At 42.9% G+C, this 18,358-nt stretch overlaps 2 protein-coding genes across 2 annotated transcripts; one reads left to right on the top strand and one right to left on the bottom strand.

The window, feature by feature from the left end:
* On the top strand, window positions 1–3,063 carry LOC123517985 (small nuclear ribonucleoprotein G-like). Its single transcript, XM_045278490.1, has 3 exons — window positions 1–156; window positions 1,671–1,818; window positions 2,558–3,063. Exons 1-3 carry the CDS (start codon window positions 125–127, stop codon window positions 2,609–2,611), a joined length of 234 nt encoding a protein of 77 aa, XP_045134425.1. The 5' UTR covers window positions 1–124; the 3' UTR covers window positions 2,612–3,063.
* Window positions 3,064–4,153: 1,090 nt separating this feature from the next.
* Window positions 4,154–17,307, bottom strand: LOC123516926. Its single transcript, XM_045276700.1, has 9 exons — window positions 16,106–17,307; window positions 14,587–14,594; window positions 14,381–14,551; window positions 13,658–13,707; window positions 13,053–13,119; window positions 12,659–12,880; window positions 11,251–11,664; window positions 9,873–10,089; window positions 4,154–9,005 (listed from the first exon to the last, which is right to left on the bottom strand). Exons 1-9 carry the CDS (start codon window positions 17,290–17,292, stop codon window positions 8,405–8,407), a joined length of 2,937 nt encoding a protein of 978 aa, XP_045132635.1. The 5' UTR covers window positions 17,293–17,307; the 3' UTR covers window positions 4,154–8,404.
* Window positions 17,308–18,358: the final 1,051 nt, after the last annotated feature.

The following is an 18,358-nucleotide window of genomic DNA, read 5'->3' as shown; positions in this document are numbered from 1 at the left end:
GAACAGTCCCAGAGTGAAGACAAAACACTGCCCAACCCACGCCGCTCCGCACAGCCCGCCAGATTAGGGAACCACACAACATTTTCCTTATTTTTACACCTCCCACCGCAGCCACACCGCCGCCATGAGTAAGGCACATCCCCCGGAGCTGAAGAAGTGAGTGCGGTACATAATTAAGTGTGAAATATTGGTACTTTTGGTGATTTAAGCTGTTGTCACCAAAACGTTTCCTGCCTCTGTTTGTTTACATGTGGTGGTGATGGTGGTGGTGGTGAGGTTCAAGGGGTTCTATGGGGTTAGGTTGTATTTTAGATTGATTTTATTTATTTGTTTGCTTGATTTTTGTTATTATTATTTTGGGTTGGATTGGGGATAAATCTTAAGCCCTTCAGTACTGGGACGCATTTTTACCTCTCTCTCTCTCTCTCTCTCTCTCTCTCTCTCTCTCTCTCTCTCTCTCTCTCTCAATGGTGTAGAGAGGCAAGAATATAAAAAGATAACCAGGAAGAATTATTAACACAGCCGTTAGATAAAAAAATAAAATTCTAAGAACTGTAAGGTTTATAAAATGTTACGAGAGATTAATGGATGCTGCCTCACTCTTCCGTTCATTGTTCGACCACTTCCCTTCATACACACTCATAAATTTGTCACTTAGCTCCTTCAGTATTGGGACACATTTTTACCTTGAGATTTGTGCACCATTAGACCATTTTATTGACATTAGGAAGGGTCTATGGAGGGCAGAAGATTAATGGCCAGTCTTCACTATTTTAATCCCTTCAGTACTGGGACACATTTTTACCTTGAGATTTGTGTACCATTAGACCATTTTATTGACATTAGGAAGGGTCTATGGAGGTCAGAAGATTAATGGCCACAGTCTTCACTATTTTAACCCCCCACATGAGTTTCTGAAGCTGTATAGAGTCACCAGAATGAATGTGGAAATGCGTCATGGTGCTGAAAGGGTTAACAATAGTGGGGAGGAAAAAAAAAAGAAAGATAGAGAAAGAATAGATAAAGAAGAACAATTAGAGAAATTATAAATGTGAAGGGAGATAACAACATTTTTTTGGGTCAGGTAACTCTTAAATAGGAAACAAATGGAATATCAACACCATCTTCTCCATCCACATCACCACACACTAACTCTCCAATCACTCTCACATCTCACCATACTCTCACTCTCTCCCACTCTCCTCTCACTCTCCCCTTCATTATTATTCTTCCCTCACACTCTCCTCTCATCCTCCCCTCACTCTCTTCCATTCTCTTCTCACAATACTCTCACTTGCTCCTCACTCTCCTCTCACCATATCCTCCACCTCTCCCTCACTCTCCTCTCACCCTCCCCTCTCTATTACTATTCCTCTCACCCCCATCCTCACCCTCACCATCTTAAGCCTCCTCTCCCACTCCTCTCACCTTCCCCTTCACTCTCACTCTCCCCTCACCATCACTTTAAACCTCCTCTCACCTTTCCCCTTCACTCTCACTATCATCCTCACCTTCCCCTCATTCTCCTCTCACTTTCACTAATTCTCACCATCATCTTAAGTTTCCTCTCTCTCTCCTCCCTCATTCTCCTCTCTCTTTTAATTTTTTCCTCCCCTCTCCCATCCCCTCATTCTCCTCTCCCTCTCCCTCACCCCTCCTTCTCTCCACAGGTACATGGACAAGCGTGTGATGGTGAAGCTGAATGGTGGGCGGGTGGTGGAGGGCACACTGCGAGGTTTTGACCCGTTCATGAACCTGGTGGTGGACGAGGGGGTGGAGGTGCGCAAGGCCAGCGAGCGAGTCAGGATTGGCGTTTGTGTGAGTATTGTGTGTGTGTGTGTTTGATTTATTTTTTTTATTTTATTTTTTTTTTTTTTTGTGATTTGATATTTAACTTTGCTTCTTCAATTCAGTAACTTAATTAACTTTTTTTTTTCTTTATTTCCTATATTAATTTCACCTAGTACTGTAACTACATCATCTGTCTCAAATTTTAACATCACTTTTCTCTAAATAATCTTTTAACTCTTCTATTTCCTTCACTTACTACTATATCATCTAACTTAAAATATTAATCTGAGTTGCTTGAATAATCTTGTAACTTGGCTTGACTCTACATAACCCTCTGATTCAAATATTACCTTCACTAACACATTTGATCACATTTTTCATTTTTTCTTTAGTTTTTTTTTATAATGCGGCCGTTTTTCTGTCACTACACACACAGCACTTTACAAATCCAGCTTCGTTTTGTGTGTTTACATCGCTTCACCGTACATAAATAACCTGCTGATTCAAATATTACCTTCACTCAAATTTCATCACTTTTTCTTTTTTATTTTTTAATGCGGCCATTTTCTGTCACTACATACATAGCACTATACAAATCTAGCTTCGTTTTGTGTGTTTTTAATGCTTTTTACGAATCTGAGTAGTAAAATAAAAGATTACATTTTAATTCTCTGGTATGTATATTGATTATTATTATTATTTTTTTTATTAAGTGTGATATGGGCAGAATTTACCTGTAATGACCTAATTACCACTCGTTTGACAGGTAATCCGAGGAAGCAGCATCATCATGTTGGAAGCACTCGACCGCATCTCCTAGTCACACACACACACACACACACACACACACACACACACACACACACACACACACACACACACACACACACCTGGGCATATGTATGGATAGGTTACAATTGCATATATGTTTAAGTTTGTGTTTTTTTTTTTTTATAATTAATAGTTTTTGTATATTTATTTATTTTTTTTGTTAGTTTTGATTTTCCGTTCATTATTAAAAAGATTTGACTGTTTATCAGTTATTATTTATTGTCAATTTGTCTGTAAATTTTCTAGACTAAATCGTTTATTATTATTATTTTATATATTTTTTTCTTTTCATTTAGATCGAAGAGCGATGATATTATTCACTTTCCTTTGTTTATCCATCTTAGTCATCAATTTCAGAAGCCTGTGCAAAGGTTTCTGAAGACTTGTACCTGTGCTCTGTTCCAGTAATGTTTCTAATTAATAAATCTTGTACAAACTGGACTGTTCTTTCTTTTTTACATGTGGCCTTTTGCATTGTTGTTAACCCCTTCCCAGCAGCAGGGCAGATGTATGAACTAACAGATAAAAATTTGTCTACTTGTAAACTCCTTTGACTTTAATCCATACGTCTATGTATAGTTTCTCTGCAAATGGGCATTGCAGAGTGACATCCATGTGTAGACTCTGCCACAAAACTGAACAGACAGTTAAATTGATAACAGGTGATATTTGTTTGATTGGTGATGATGTATGTCAATATATTTTTATGAATGTTTGAAGGTACTCACATCCAGGACTTGTGATTGGATGGAATTTACTTCAATCTTTTTTTTCTAAGTACGTACTCACTTTGTACCTGTTCATCTTTAGGCAACCCTGGTGCCGTGTGGCGTGTGGTACAGTTCTTTCTCTTTCACAGGACAGACTAATAATATAAAAGTAGAAAAATGCAAAAATTTCCAATATCAGCTTATGTGCACCACACATCCACCACTGACAGCACAGTTGGTGACTGGCCTTGAGAAGCAATGCTGGCAAAATCTGGGTATTTGAGATGCCAAATAATTATTTATTTCATGAATTTTGTTACTTGTAATAAATAGTCTACATGCAGACCATGCAGAACAAACGTTGACATACAGACAATCAGACAAAATGCCCTCTTTCAAAATGTCTATGGAAGGGGTTTGTTTGTCACCATTACACCTTCTATATATTTTTGTATCTCTCTTCTTGAAGATCTCTAAGGCTGTGTTATTGTGTTAATGATATAGAGGAGAATTAAAAGTGCTCACTCTCTCTCTCTCTCTCTCTCTGTCACAATATTAAGTACATTTCCTTCTGTGTTCCATCATTACTACGTCACTACCTACTCTTCTGATCTATTGAACTGCATGCCTTCCCTCCTCCCACGGCCTCACTGCATAACTCTTCTACTTTCACCTCCATGCTGTCCACCTCCCTAATGCAACACAGAACTCACAATCCTATCCCACTATGCAACACTACTCTACACCCATGCGCAACACTCCACCCAGACAACACAACACCAGGGTTATGCTACAGAGATGCATTAGTAACACAATACAAGTAACGAGGTCTTTTTTTATTAATAACAGTTATGTACAAAAAAACCTTGTAAAGGTATGAAATATAAACACTTATGTATACGCACATTATTGTATTAACATGATGCCTTGCGCTGGCTGTGTGTGTGTGTGTGTGTGTGTGTGTGTGTGTGAGATTTCATTTATTTTCTCTGTTATTTGACTCTATAAAGTTTTGTATGATTTATTTTTACACATTTATTCTTGTACAGCACATGCCAGTTTGTATTTCTTAGCCTATATGAACACACACAAACACAGATAAAATTTCCTTTCTCACACACACACACACACACACACACACACACACAGAGAACATTTCAACAATAACTTATCTGGGAAATCTCAAGAATAACAACACAGACCAACACTCCTTCACTTCTCAACCAATAAGAAACCTTTCCTCATGTTCTCATAGGCCTACAATCTTCTTATGGGCTTATCTTGGTGGTGTCCTTCAGTCAACACCTTGCACTGGTCGGAGGTGGAGTAAATGAGAGTGTTTTCTCAAGATTTCCCAGAGTTGTCTTTTATGCACAGTGGGAATTTGGGACCAGGGTAACTGCAACTGACTAGCTGGGAGGAGGGGGGGAGGGGTGGTGGGCAGTGAGCAATATTAGTGGAGCAATAGCAATGTACCTTAGTTTAATATGCACGCACACACAGACATACAGACATTTTTTTCTTTGTTATCTCTCTATTTTTTCCTTCCTGTGTTACCGCACTATATTTTCCAACGCATGATGTTATAATATTACGAGGTCTTTCCTGCAACCCCATCTCTCTCTCTCTCTCTCTCTCTCTCTCTCTCGTCCAACACTTTCAATCCTACACTAACCTAATCTTGGCAGTGTGTTGTGTGTGGTGATTTGCAACACAATCTATCTCTTTTACAACACTAAATACCATCTTACAAGACATTTTTCCTGCAACACAATCTCTCTCTCTCTCTCTCACAACACTATTTCAATTCTAAACTAACCTAATCTTGCCACTGTGTTGTGTATGTGGTGACTTGCAACACACTCATATCCAGAAACACTTAGCTCCCTCACCATGACAATTTTCCATGGCCACAGAGATGACTGGTCGGGTTCTAGAGAGTATTTCCGTTTAATGACGCAGAAATCATGTTAATCTGTCACTGCAACCATTAAAACGCCCATAAACCATGTACCTTCAATTACAACCTCTTGAAATAGTGGAAGTGTTTTTGGAATAGGAAACTCAGACACTCATACACACACTGTTAAAATCCTTCTCTAACACAGCTCTTTGTATGTATTAATGGCACCAGAGACAAGAATAACAACATTGATTTGAGTATTATAAAATTGTGCATGAGATGAGGTGTGATACATATATGTGTGTGTGTGTGTGTGTTATTTCCTTCATCTTGCTACAGAATGACAAGTTAAGATTTTTTTTCCCTATCTATTCTCTCGTATCACAGAAATTCACCTTGTTTTTCCTAATATTCACTGATTTCTGTTTTTTAAGTCACCTGAACTGTATCCTTTCTCTCTCTCTCTCTCTCTCTCACACACACACACACACACACACTCTAAGGCACCACTCAGAATCTTACAACCTACATAGGCACAGAATACATGAGAGAACTGGAACAAGCATAGAAAATAGTAACTGTATTAACGTCACAGAGAAAAGCTTGACCGACTGACCAACTGACTGACTGACTCGACTGGATTTTGACTTTACACAGAGACAGACAGAATTCTTGTTTTTTTTTTTGGGGGGCGGGGGCATTAGAAGAAGAAAAAAAAATGAATGAATAAATAAATAATGGCAAAAATATTAAGAGAAACTCAAATATTTCCCACATTTTAGTGACTATGTTAGTTTCCCCTTAGTAGAGTCACCAAGTCACCAGCCAAAGGGGAAAATTTGCCATAGAAATGCGACCTCTATCCCATAAATTTCCATAGACCCCACATTGTAAGGGAAAAAAAAAAAATAAATAAATAAAAATAATAAGTCAGGAAAAAAATAAATAAAAATATAAATAAATAAAATAAATACAAAAAAGTCACTAATAACTATGAAAAATAATAAATAATAATAATAATAATAATAATAATAAATTAGGCATACAGTTACCAGTCACCAATCACCATAAAAAAAAAAAAAAAAAAAATAATAATAATAATAATAGTCAGCAGTCAGCACACAGCCAGTCAGCGCCACAGGTACAGTTAGCAAAGCACGCCAGGTAGGCACTCAACATAACAAAGGACAACACATCATTCTACAATGTTCCTGAGGGTGAAGTAGAAGAGGGCCACATGCCAGCTCACTTTGTCCCAGCATGCACCGCGGCACTGGGAGGGAGGATAGGCCGGTTCGCAAATGTATATATGCCACTGAAATTGCAAGTCGCTAGAAGTATCAACTGGGGCCTTCTAGTCAGAGCATGTTCACACACAGCAACTGGGAAGTATCAACTGAGGCCTTTTAGTTGGAGCACGTTCACACACAGTGACTGGGAAGTATCGACTGGTTGGTGGGAAGTGAGTGTAAGAGGGACGCATCAAGACATTTGCTCCTGAATTTTGGCTGACTCTGTACTTCTTTTTTAGTGGACCAGCATTCAAGTGAGCCTCTTTTTCTTCTTCCTCTTTATTTTACTATTTTGTTGTGTTTGGCTGGCCTTCTTACCTGCATTAAAAATAAATAAATAAAAAAATAAAATGAAAAAAAGCTACTGAACAAGATGTCTTCCTCCGCTGACGATGACCACTGTGATTAAATGAAATCCTGACAAGTGTTCACTCCTCACCTCCAACAACACCCTGCAATGAGGGAAGCAATCACCGGAGAGTGCCAGCCATCTCATCCAACACCGATTTGCATAAGCTTTTTAATTTTTTGCTGTATAACTCACTTATAGGGTCCCAAATACGCTCTTTTTCCCTCACCAACTCCAAAATCTTCTCTACATCGCCATTTTCAAACCGTTCTCCGTGACGTCACAATGTAAACAAACTCGTAAATTAACTGAACAAGACTTGCAATTTCAGTCGCAAATTTACAAGTGTGAACCTGCATTATGGGATGTTGGGGAGGTATGGAGGGAGGGAGGTAGTAAGTCTAAATGCCCACACAAGGCACCTAAGGTCTATTTCACAGCCACAGTCACATTAAATGAAGTTCTTATATGCGTTTTATCTCCTTCTTGCCTCTAGCACCGTTACGCAGCACCACACATTTCTATGGTGCTGTTTGTCGCTGTCTTGCCTCCATTAGTAACGTAAGTGGTTTTCTGTGTTCCGTCTTGCCTCTCTTCTTGTACCGGCAAACTGTAGTGTTCCATTGGTGTATTTCGTTGTTTTTCTTCACTATTTAGCACCATGGTGTGTTTGTGGTGTTTGAAGTGTTTGTGTTGCTGTGCTGTTTGCATCCACCTTGCCTTGTAGTGTTCCATTGGTGTGTAAAACGGTTTTCTTTCATTTAGTACTATGGTGTGTTTGTGTTGTTGTGTTGGCTTCTGTTTGTAAGTTAAATGTTTTGTTTTTTGCATATACCTTGGCTTGCAGTGTTTCTGTTGGTGTATAAACTGTTTCTATTCCACTATTTAGTATTATGGAGTCTTGTGTTGTTTGTGTTGTCTTTCATTTGGAAGTTAAATGTTTTGTTTTGCATCGACCTTGGCTTGCAGTGTTTCTGTTGGTGTACAAATTGTTTTTCTTTCATTAATTAGTACTATGGTGTGTGTTTGTGTTGTTTGTGTTGTTGTGTTGTCTTTCATTTGCATGTTAGTGTTTGTTTTGCATGGACCTTGGCTTGCAGTGTTTCTGTTGGCGTGTAAACTGTTTTTTTTTCCACTATTTAGCACCATGGTGTGTGTTTGAGTTGCTTGAAGTGTTTGTGTTGTCCTCTGTTTGCAAGTTTTTGTGTTCTTTGTTTTGTTTTGCATCCATGTTAACTTGTACTTTCATGACTGGTGACTACTTTGTGATTCTTGTACTTCTCCTCCTTCACTTGTGTTGCTTTTGTTGTACGCTTGTTCCCCGGCAGGACAGGACACAGTAAGGCACTTGATTGAGCAGTGACGACCCTACAGAGAGACTTAACAAGGTCATCTAAGGTCACAACTGTCCACGTGACCTTTCTCTCTCTCTCAGTTCCATTTTTCCTTTGAGTCGCACAAATATGAATGACTTTTTAATGCTAAGGCACCATAACATCACAGAACAGTTAATTTAGCCACAGTGGTGCTATGTGTGGTGGTGATGGTGGTGGTGGTGAGGCGTGTGGTGCATGGTGAGGCTCAGGGGGTGGGTGAGATGCGACTTGGTGTCCTGTGCATGTGGTGATGACAGGAAGTTCTCTTTATAGTGATGCGCTGGTGGTGGTGGTGCCTTCAATTCTGGCAAGAGTAACTGAGTGGTGTAGTGGTGAAGGTGGTGTTGTGGTGGTGACAGAACCAAATCTCCCTGACTGGTCTTCTGTTTTAAGTCTGTGTGTAGCTGTTCGTAGTGGTGGTGTTGTGGTGGTGACAGAACCAAATCTCCCTGACTGGTCTTCTGTTTTAAGTCTGTGTGTAGCTGTTCGTAGTGGTGGTGTTGTGGTGGTGACAGGACCAAATCTCCCTGGCTGGTCTTGGGCTTCAGGTCTGAGTGTAGCTGGTCGTAGTGGTGATGGTGAGGTGGTGGTGGTGGTGGTGCTGCTGCTGGGGTGGGTTCCTCCAGGCTGGGGTTCTCCGGGGGGTTGGCAAAGTTTGGGTTGGATGTTCGCCAGCCACTTGCTTTCTTCCCGAACTTGTAAACGAGTCTTCGGCCAATGACGGCTTCAAATATTTGTGTTTTGTAGTAGTACCTGGCAGGGCAGAAAATTGGCTGTTACTACTACTACTACTACTACTACTACTACTTTTTTTTAGTAGGAGAGACATCAGCTAAGGGCATCAAGATTTACTACTACTATTTCTGTGTTTTATACCATTAGTTTTGCTGTTATTGCTATTCATATTACTACTACTACTACTACTACTACTACTACTACTACTACAAAGAAAATTCTAATCACATATATTAATGTAAATAACTACATGACTTTATTGATAAAATAAAACTAAATGCACAAGCTAAACTACACACACACACACACACACACTTGACCTAGTAATAATAATAATAATAATAATAATAATAATAATAATAATAATAATAACAACAACAAATGCATTAATTATCAAAAGAACACCCTAAAACACACTTACATATCAAAATTGTTGAAAATACACCCCAATCGGCCCCCAACACACCCCAAAAGAGAACAGAACATCCAGGACACCCAAAACACCCCAGAAAGCAAGCCAACCCACTCAAAACCAACCTAACCAAACCCCAACACACCCCAAACACCCAAACACATCCCCCACACCCACAAACATCCCAAACACCCCCTCCAAACCCACATCAACACCCCAAAACGCCCCCCAAACATCCTAACACACCCCTAACAAAGACACCCCCCCAAATGCACCTTAACACATCCCCAAATACTCAAAAACACCTCAACACCCAAAATCTATCCCTGAAACACACCCAAAACACCCCAAATACACCCAAAACATACCCTGACACCCCCAAACACCCTAAACATACCCCCACACCTACATCAGCACCCCAAACACACCTGTTGACCCCAAAAATGGCCCCCAAAACACCCCCAAACACTCACCTCATTGCACGACTCAGTTTCTCATAGTTCATCTCCTTATTGCCCTTCCTCTCCCCCCATCGCTTGGCCACCTTCTCCCCGTCAATGAAGCGGAACAGTCCCTCCTCCGGGTTCTCCCACTTCACCATAGAGGGGCAAGTCTCGGGGTTCAAGAGCAGGTTACGAATGAACTCCCAAAGCCGGCCTGTCTTCTTCTTCTTCTTCTTCAACTCACTTTCTGTTGAGAGAGTGAGTGAGTGAGAGAGAGAGAGAGAGAGAGAGAGAGAGAGAGAGAGAGAGAGAGAGAGAGAGAGAGAGAGTATTAAAGAGTGTTTTTTTTGTTGTTTTATTTTTTTTTTATCCCTTCAGTAGCATGTTGTGTGTCTATATTCATTCTGGTGACTATTTGGTGACTCTATACAGCTTCAGAAACTCATGTGGGGGGTTAAAATAGTGAAGACTGTGGCCATTAATCTTCTGACCTCCATAGACCCTTCCTAATGTCAATAAAATGGTCTAATGGTACACAAATCTCAAGGTAAAAATGCGTCTCAGTACTGAAGGGGTTAATTGAGTTATGATTGAGTGTTTGAGAGGAAGTGTGTTGGAAGTGTCTTTTGTTTTTCTTTTCCTTTTGTTTTTAATTGAATTATGAGTGAGTGTGTGTTAGAAAATGGTGTTTGCAAGGGAGTGTTAGAATAGTCTTTTATTTTTATCTAGGTTTTTAATTACGTTATAAGAGTGAGTGAGTGAGTGTGTGTGTGTGTGTGTGTGTGTGTGTGTGTGTGTGTGTGTGTGTGTGTGTGTGTGTGTGTGTGTGTGTGTAATTCACCACAGTTGCCTGCTAGTCACCCAGCCAGTCTTCCCCATTACGGAGCGAGCTCAGAGCTCATAGACCGATCTTCGGGTAGGACTGAGACCACAACACCCTCCACACACCGGGAAAGCGAGGCCACAACCCTCTCGATTGTGAGTCGAGCGTGCTAACCACTACACTACGCGGTGTGTGTGTGTGTGCCAATAGTGTTCTACATATTGCGAGAGAAAATGCATGGAAAAACTGTAGAAAATTAAGGAAAACAACAATTTTTAACCACTCCAAAATGTGACAATAATTTTCCAACTCATTTTCTTTCAGTCACATGAAAAAAATAATAAATAAATAAAAAAAAAAAAAAAATATATATATATATATATATATATATATATATATATATATATATATAAATAAACAAATAAATGAAATAAATAAATAAATAAACAAATAAACAAAAACAACAATAGTAGCAATGATTTGCAACCTCATTTTCTACAAGTCACACGAAAAAAAAAAAAAAAAAAAAAAAAAAAAAATGAAAAACCAAACCAAACCCAAAGCAACCCAAACAGTCACACTTACCAGGTTTCTTAGGACGACCGGGGCCTCGTTTCTTTGGGGGTTCAATTTTCACCTCCTCCTTCACCCCCTGCACTTGCTCACCACTACTCCCAGCTCCAACACCTCTGTCCCCTGTCACCTGCCTCTCCTCTCTTCTCTCCAGTGCTACCAGGGGGGGTGGGACAATCTTCATGGCACCTCTGTGGGTCTGCTCATACACACTGGGGTCTCTGGGGTCTGGGGCGAACCTCAACTGTGCCTGGGGGTCTATGACAAGTTCGTAAGGCGCCTGTGCATCGCAGATCACGGAGGGCTGTGGTGAGAGGTGGCGCAGGGTGTGTGGCGGGGCGGTGAGCAGGAATGGTCTCTGAAGTGGTGATGTGGTGGTGGTGCTTGACAGGGATACTTGGTATGGTGTGCTGGTGATGCTGGTGGCTGTAAGAGAGGGAAAATGTGTTAGTGTGTGTTAGTTCACCTCGGTCGTCTGCTGGTCGCCCAGCCAGTCTTCCCCATTACAGAGCGAGCTCAGAGCTCATGGACTGATCTTCGGGTAGGACTGAGACCACATCACACACAACACACACTGGGAAAGCGAGGCCACAACCTCTCCAGTTACATCCCTTACCTATTTACTGCTAGGTGAACACACCCCACACATTAAGAGCCGCGCCCATTTGCCTCGCTGCTTTCCGGGACTTGAACCCAGTCCTCTCAATAGTGTGTGTGTGTGTGTGTGTGTGTGTGTGTGTTTTGTTTGTAAAGAGTGTGAGATTAGCTTTACCTACACAAACACCCCTCAAACACTCCAAACACACACACATACACATACACACACACACACACACGGCCCGGTAGCTCAGTGGTTAGAGCGCTGGCTTCACAAGCCAGATAACATTCCTAGATATTTGGGTGTGTCTCCTTTCACGTTCCCTGTTCACCTAGCAGTGAGTAGGTACGGGATGTAAATCGAGGAGTTGTGACCTTGTTGTCCCGGTGTGTGGTGTGTGCCTGGTCTCAGACCTATCCCAAGATCGGAAATAATGAGCTCTGAGCTCGCTCCACGCCTGGCTGTCTCGTCAGAGACTGCAGCAGATCAAACAGTGAATACACACACACACACACACACAAAGACACACACCTAGACACTTCCCAACATACACAAACACACAAACACCTCCCTACACTCACAAACACCCCCCAAACACCCTCAATACCACATACCCCTCAAACACACCAAACACCCCCAAGATACACACACACACACACACACACAAACAAAAAACTCACAGAAACACATCCAAAACACCCCAAAACACTGGAAACACCCCAAACAGCCTTCAAAACACCCCAAAGTACCAAAAACACCCCAAACACCCCAAACACACCCAAAACACCCTCAAAAACACTCCACACACTCCCCAAAACATACCTCTTTCCAACACCCTCCTCTGCACTTCATTGTAAAGATCTTCGCCATACTCCGGGGAAAATCTCAGGAAGAACTCTCGACTCTGCCTCATGAGCTGTGCCCCGTTCATAGTGTTTATAATGCTGAAGTCGTAGTCGGCGTGTGTGTGTGTCCCCATCAGGAAGTCCACCACGTCATCTGTAGTCCATTCCGACACTGCCTTCTTCATGTAATCCTGGCGGACTGTGAGAGAGAGAGAGAGAGAGAGAGAGAGAGAGAGAGAGAGAGAGAGAGAGAGAGAGAGAGAGAGAGAGAGAGAATAATGAAATGCTATATACCACTCCCTTATATTAAAACCACATGCCAATACAACTTGACACACACACACACACACACACACACACACACACCTTACCTTCATCCTTTGTGCTCTCTTTAACATCTTTGCTGGACACTGTTGGTTCAAGGCTTGGAAGACCATCCTGAGAGAGAGAGAGAGAGAGAGAGAGAGAGAGAGAGAGTAATTAGTTTCTTGAATCAACAATGAAATAAAACAACACAACAAATTATAAACTATCTGTAAAACATGTGTAACTACTTAAGAAATTTATGTAATGTGGAGATTTCATTATTTAAACACCACAGAGATTAAAGAACGTGATTTATATTAAAGTGTTGATTTCTGTGATAAAAGGGAGACTTCAGAAAGGCTCCACAAAGATATGAAGTTAAACAATGAACAAATAAATACATGGAAATATTTTTATTGAAGGAACGGGAAAATTACTACATATAAAAAAAATGCAACAACAACAACAACAGCAATAGTAATAATAATAATAATAATAATAATAATAATAATAACAACAAATAATATTAAAAAAAATGAATAAATGAATGATGCAATAATAAAACAAAACAACTAAAAAACAATAATAACAAAACAATAACAAAACAAAATAAGAAAAAAAAACAACGAAAAGACAAACAACAACAACAACAACAACAACAACAACATACCAGGTAGGGTCCCTTCACCTCCTCAGACAACATGATTGGTCCGTCGACACCTGAAATGGATCAAGAAAAGGTCATGTTAGGTCACGCGGGTCAAAATAAGTTAAATTCACCTCCCCCACCTCTCTCTCTCTCTCTCTCTTGAAGTACCCGTTGAAATGAAGGACAGTAATATATGACGTGCTGCTGATGACGATGATGAGTGCCCCCCTCCCCCCCCGTATCAGTGGTGATAAAAGTGTGTTTCGTAATTAATAATAATAATAAAAAAAACAATGGAAGGAAAATAATGCTTTCCGTCCTGTTTTGATTACACGGGCATGTAGTACGCACGTAAATACACACATGCACAAGCACACGCACGCACACACTCTCACACACACACACACACACACACACACACACACACACTAATAAAATATGGACAAATTTTCGTAAAACACATACACGAGAGAGAGAGAGAGAGAGAGAGAGAGAGAGAGAGACACACACACACACACACACCATACTAAAACCATACATGTCAAGGCTATCCTGTTTCACCTTTCAACACACACACACTAATAAAATATGGACAAATTTTCGTAAAACACATACACGAGAGAGAGAGAGAAACACACACACACACACACACACCATACATGTCAAGGCTATCCTGTTTCACCTTTCAACACACACACACACACACACACATTAAATCAAAACAAATAATCAAACAAAACTCACAGCAGATCCTGGAGAAACAAAACGAGTAGAGATGAGAGCGAGTGAGTGAGTGAGTGAGAGTTAGAGAAAGAGAGAGAGAGAGCAAGAGAAACATTTCCTGCCTCTCCTCTCGGAATGATAAACAGCGAATGGAGGCGTCGCAGGCAGCTGAACCTCCTGTGACACCAAACGCTGCTATATTTCATCTATTTTGTCCTTTATCTCACCATACGCGCTTCTCACAATAACCATACATGAAATACAGTGAGGTATACATGTGTGGAAGGTGTTTATGTATTGTATTAAGACGAATGTATACAGAAACATGAGGAAATAATTTTAGATAACTTTTTCCTCATTAAGTTGCCAAAAGTGGTGATGGTGGTAGTCGCGTTGTTTTGATTGCATGAGTGTGCGTTTGTTTGTTTTGATGTTACTATGCGTCTTTGTACGTGGTGAATAATAAATGAAGACTGTGATAGTAGTAATAGTAGTAGTAGTTAGGATGGTATTACTATTACACCACTACTGCCATCACCACCACCACTACTATCACTACCACTATCAGTCTCCACGTCTTATCTCTCAACAAACATCAAAGTCCACATACACGTGTCATTCTGAGAGTTTCTTTTTATCTGCGTGTCTGCTTTTGGAGTATTTAATCAGGGAAGACATCTCCTGACCCTATTTCAATCAGCGCAAGAAGGTTATAGAGTTGCATGACAGCGTACGATAGTTGTAACTCGGGAGAAAAGCGCGCGTAAAATACTTCAACGGTGACTGATGGAAACAAATTGTGGGGAATGCCTGTATTTTGAAACGCTCTCCTGCTCTCTCTCCATGACTCTTTTCCAAGGCCACAAAGATGACTAGCCGTGAGTGCTTGTACTGTTAATAACGTAGAAATATTGTTAATCTGCCAGTGGGAATAAATAAACACTAAAAAAACAAAAACAGCGTTAGCTTGTGAAAAAAAGTCTTGAAACGCTCTATTTCCTCACCGTGACTCTTTTCCAAGGCCACAGAGATGATTAACCGGGTTTCCAAGTGTGTTTGTACTGCTAATAGCGTACCAATCTTGTTAATCTGCCACTAGAAACATGAAAAAACACCCTTAAAACAAACAATTTCAACCTGAGACTCTTGAATGTGTTAAGATGCAGCAAAGAGATGGTTCTATACACATGACCTTAACATTAACAGCTGCAGTGATAACATAAACACTTCTTACATATTGATGGCGAAAATGTTCAAGTAAGCGAATAAATTGAGCAGAAAATTGCATACGAGAGAGAGAGAGAGAGAGAGAGAGAGAGAGAGAGAGAGAGAGAGAGAGAGAGAGAGAGGGGGTGCGGTTGGGTATCTAATAACAAGGCTGAATGACTGCCACTCAGCATTCTTCACAGAACTCAATTTTCCTGGTTCATTTGCCACTACTACTACTACTACTACTACTACTACTACTACTACTACTACTCTTGCTGTTATTGTTGCTGTTTTATGCGTTCCTGCTACTTCCACTAGCAATAACAACAACAAAGAAGAAGAAGAAGAAGAAGAAGAAGAAGGGGTGAAAGAGTTGGGTGAGGACATGAGAGGGGGAGGGGTGACAGAAATGGGGGTGAGGGGCGACAGAAGGGGGTGATGGGTGACAGAATGGGGGTGAGGAGTGACTAAGGGGGTGAGGCGTGACAGAAAGGGGGTGAGGGGTGACAGTGAGGGGTGGGGGACGGGGGGGCTCACCATTGGAAGCATACATGGGGTACACGAGGTACACCAGCTGCACCTGCACCACGTCCTCCTCCCCCTGGGGCTGCGGGGTGGGGGCTACTCTTCCCTTGGCCCCCTTCCCCTGTGTCCACGGGGGGCGGGGGCGTCGGGGGGGAGTGGGCTGGGCGTCGCTTTTTCTTCTCTTTCTTTTCCTCCGTCTCTTCAGCGGGGGCGGCGCGCTTGCGGGCACGCGAGCGGAAGATGGAGGCCCTTAGCGCGGAGAGGACGTCACTGTGGTCTGGCGGGCGTTCCGGGGGCGTGGGTGTGGGCGGGGGCGTGTGGGCGTGCTCGTGTTGTTGCGAGGACATGAAGGCGTTGGGGATGGCCAGTCTCAGCCCTGGGCCTGCCACCTCAACCACCACCGGGCTCGTAAGCGTGTCCATTGGCGTGGGCATGGGCGCGGGCACGGCGGGAGTGAGGGCGGTGTACTGCGGGGTATCTTCACTTGTGAGCACTTCCACCTCAGCAGAAGCATCAGGCACGCCCTCGTCCTCCGCCAAGGACACTTCCGTCAGGGGCACGCCACACAGGGAGGGTGGGGCTGTCACCTCACTGTAGGGCGTCACCTCCCCCAGCTGCAGCGTGCCGTACTGCTCCGGGAACGCGTCCTGCGCGAGCGGCACCTGTGGGAACGTTGGCCCCGCCCCCTGGAGTTGAGAAAACGTTCCTTCTGCGGCCTCCATTCCAGAAAAAGTGTGTTCCGCTGCTACCATCTCGGTGAACGCTGCCTCTATCCCTGGTACCTCTGCAAACGTTCCACTAGCTACTGGTAATTCTGTGAACGTTGCTTCTGTTCCCGGGACCTCTGTGAACGTTCTATTGGCTACTGGTACTTCTGTGAACGTTTCCTCTGTCCCTGGTCCCTCTGTAAACGTTGCCTCTGTCACCAATGCCTCTGTGAACGTTGCTTCTGTCACCGGCGCCTCTGTGAACGTTGCCTCAGCTTCCGTCAACGTTGCATCGACAGCCTGCAGCTCAGCAAACGTTCCCTGGCCAGCCTGTACCTGCGTCAGGGGCGTCAGGTCCACAAACACTGCCTCACCCTGCGTCTCCTGCGGGTGACTGAAGTACTGCACCGGGGTCTGAGGGACGGGGGGCGGGATCGGGGGCGTGTTTAGGGACGGTGGGCGGGATGGGGGTGGTTGGGGCGCCTCGAACATCGCTAGGGCCTGCTGGGAGGTTATCACGAGGTTGTCATCGTCTAGAGGGAAGAAAGACACCTCGCCTATCCCTTCGTCAGGCGGGTCGCTCCTGAAGGGGGAGGCTGCGGAGGGAGGGCGGCACTGCAGGGCTGGGGAGGGGTGCGTGGGGAGTCCTGTGGGGGGAGTGCCGGGGAGGGGATCTGGTGACGCAGACCCTCGCTACTGACGGAGGCGGTGAGGGAGGTGAAGTCATCTTGGTTCACAGCGGCCACGGCGGCGCTGAGAATCTGTTCCAGCTGCATGGTGAGACAGCAGGGCAGTGTGTCTTCTGCATCAATTATTTCAGCAGTCAGCAGACACAAGGGGTCCTCAAGGGCGCTCAATGGCCAGTAGGGGCGTCAGTAAACAGCAGGTACTTTCTGCAGGAGTTATTTGAGGAGTCAGCAGGCACTAGGGGTCCTCAAGGGCGTTCAGTAGTCACCAGGAGGAAGAAATTTGTTGCCTCCTCTTTCAGCAGATAGAATGGCTCAGCAGTCAGTCAACAAGTCTCTTCTGCAGTATTTCTATCAGCAGACGGATCAGTAAACAGCAGACTCAGTAGACCCTTCCTGCTTGGAGAACTCCGCAACAACACTCAGGATCTCAGCAGGCAATAGTGTGATCAGTAGTCAGCAGGCAAAGACTCAGCAGTAGTGGGAGTCAGCAGTGGTCATCAACTGAGGTCAGCACTGGACGGTTTTTTAGTGTCAGCAGTGGGGTCAGCGCGTCACAGGAGGAGGGGCAGACGCGGTAGTGGTGAAGTCAGCAGGGAAACAATGGTGAGAGCCGCACGGAGACGGGACAACACGGAAAACACGGGGAAAAGAGGAAAACGAGGAAAAACGGAGAGAGAGAGAGAGAGAGAGAGAGAGAGAGAGAGAGAGAGAGAGAGAGAGAGAGAGAGAGAGAGAGAGAGAGAGAAAAAGTGTAGAGAATTAAAACTGAACAGAATTTAACCGAAACTCAATGAGACAAAGAAAACAAAAGTAAATAGACGAAACTAGCGAAAAACAAGTGAGAGAACGAAAAACACTGAGAAAAAACA

The sequence above is a fragment of the Portunus trituberculatus genome, chromosome 6 (genome assembly GCF_017591435.1).
Source record: "Portunus trituberculatus isolate SZX2019 chromosome 6, ASM1759143v1, whole genome shotgun sequence".
Classification (NCBI taxonomy): domain Eukaryota; kingdom Metazoa; phylum Arthropoda; class Malacostraca; order Decapoda; family Portunidae; genus Portunus; species Portunus trituberculatus.
The sequence above is the reverse complement of the archived record's forward strand: the minus strand, read 5'-3'. Positions and strand labels throughout refer to the sequence as shown.

Bases quoted from the DNA above. Each gene is read 5' to 3' on its own strand.
- LOC123516926 (XM_045276700.1), bottom strand. From the start codon at position 17,292: ATGTTCGAGGCGCCCCAACCACCCCCATCCCGCCCACCGTCCCTAAAC. The intron at 11,665-12,658 runs GTATGTTTTGGG...CCTCTCTTACAG, and splicing joins GAGGAGGGTGTTGGAAAGAG to CCACCAGCATCACCAGCACA. The intron at 9,006-9,872 runs GTGAGTGTTTGG...CTGCCCTGCCAG, and splicing joins AAACTGAGTCGTGCAATGAG to GTACTACTACAAAACACAAA.
- LOC123517985 (XM_045278490.1), top strand. From the start codon at position 125: ATGAGTAAGGCACATCCCCCGGAGCTGAAGAA. The intron at 157-1,670 runs GTGAGTGCGGTA...TTCTCTCCACAG, and splicing joins CATCCCCCGGAGCTGAAGAA to GTACATGGACAAGCGTGTGA. The intron at 1,819-2,557 runs GTGAGTATTGTG...CTCGTTTGACAG, and splicing joins GAGTCAGGATTGGCGTTTGT to GTAATCCGAGGAAGCAGCAT.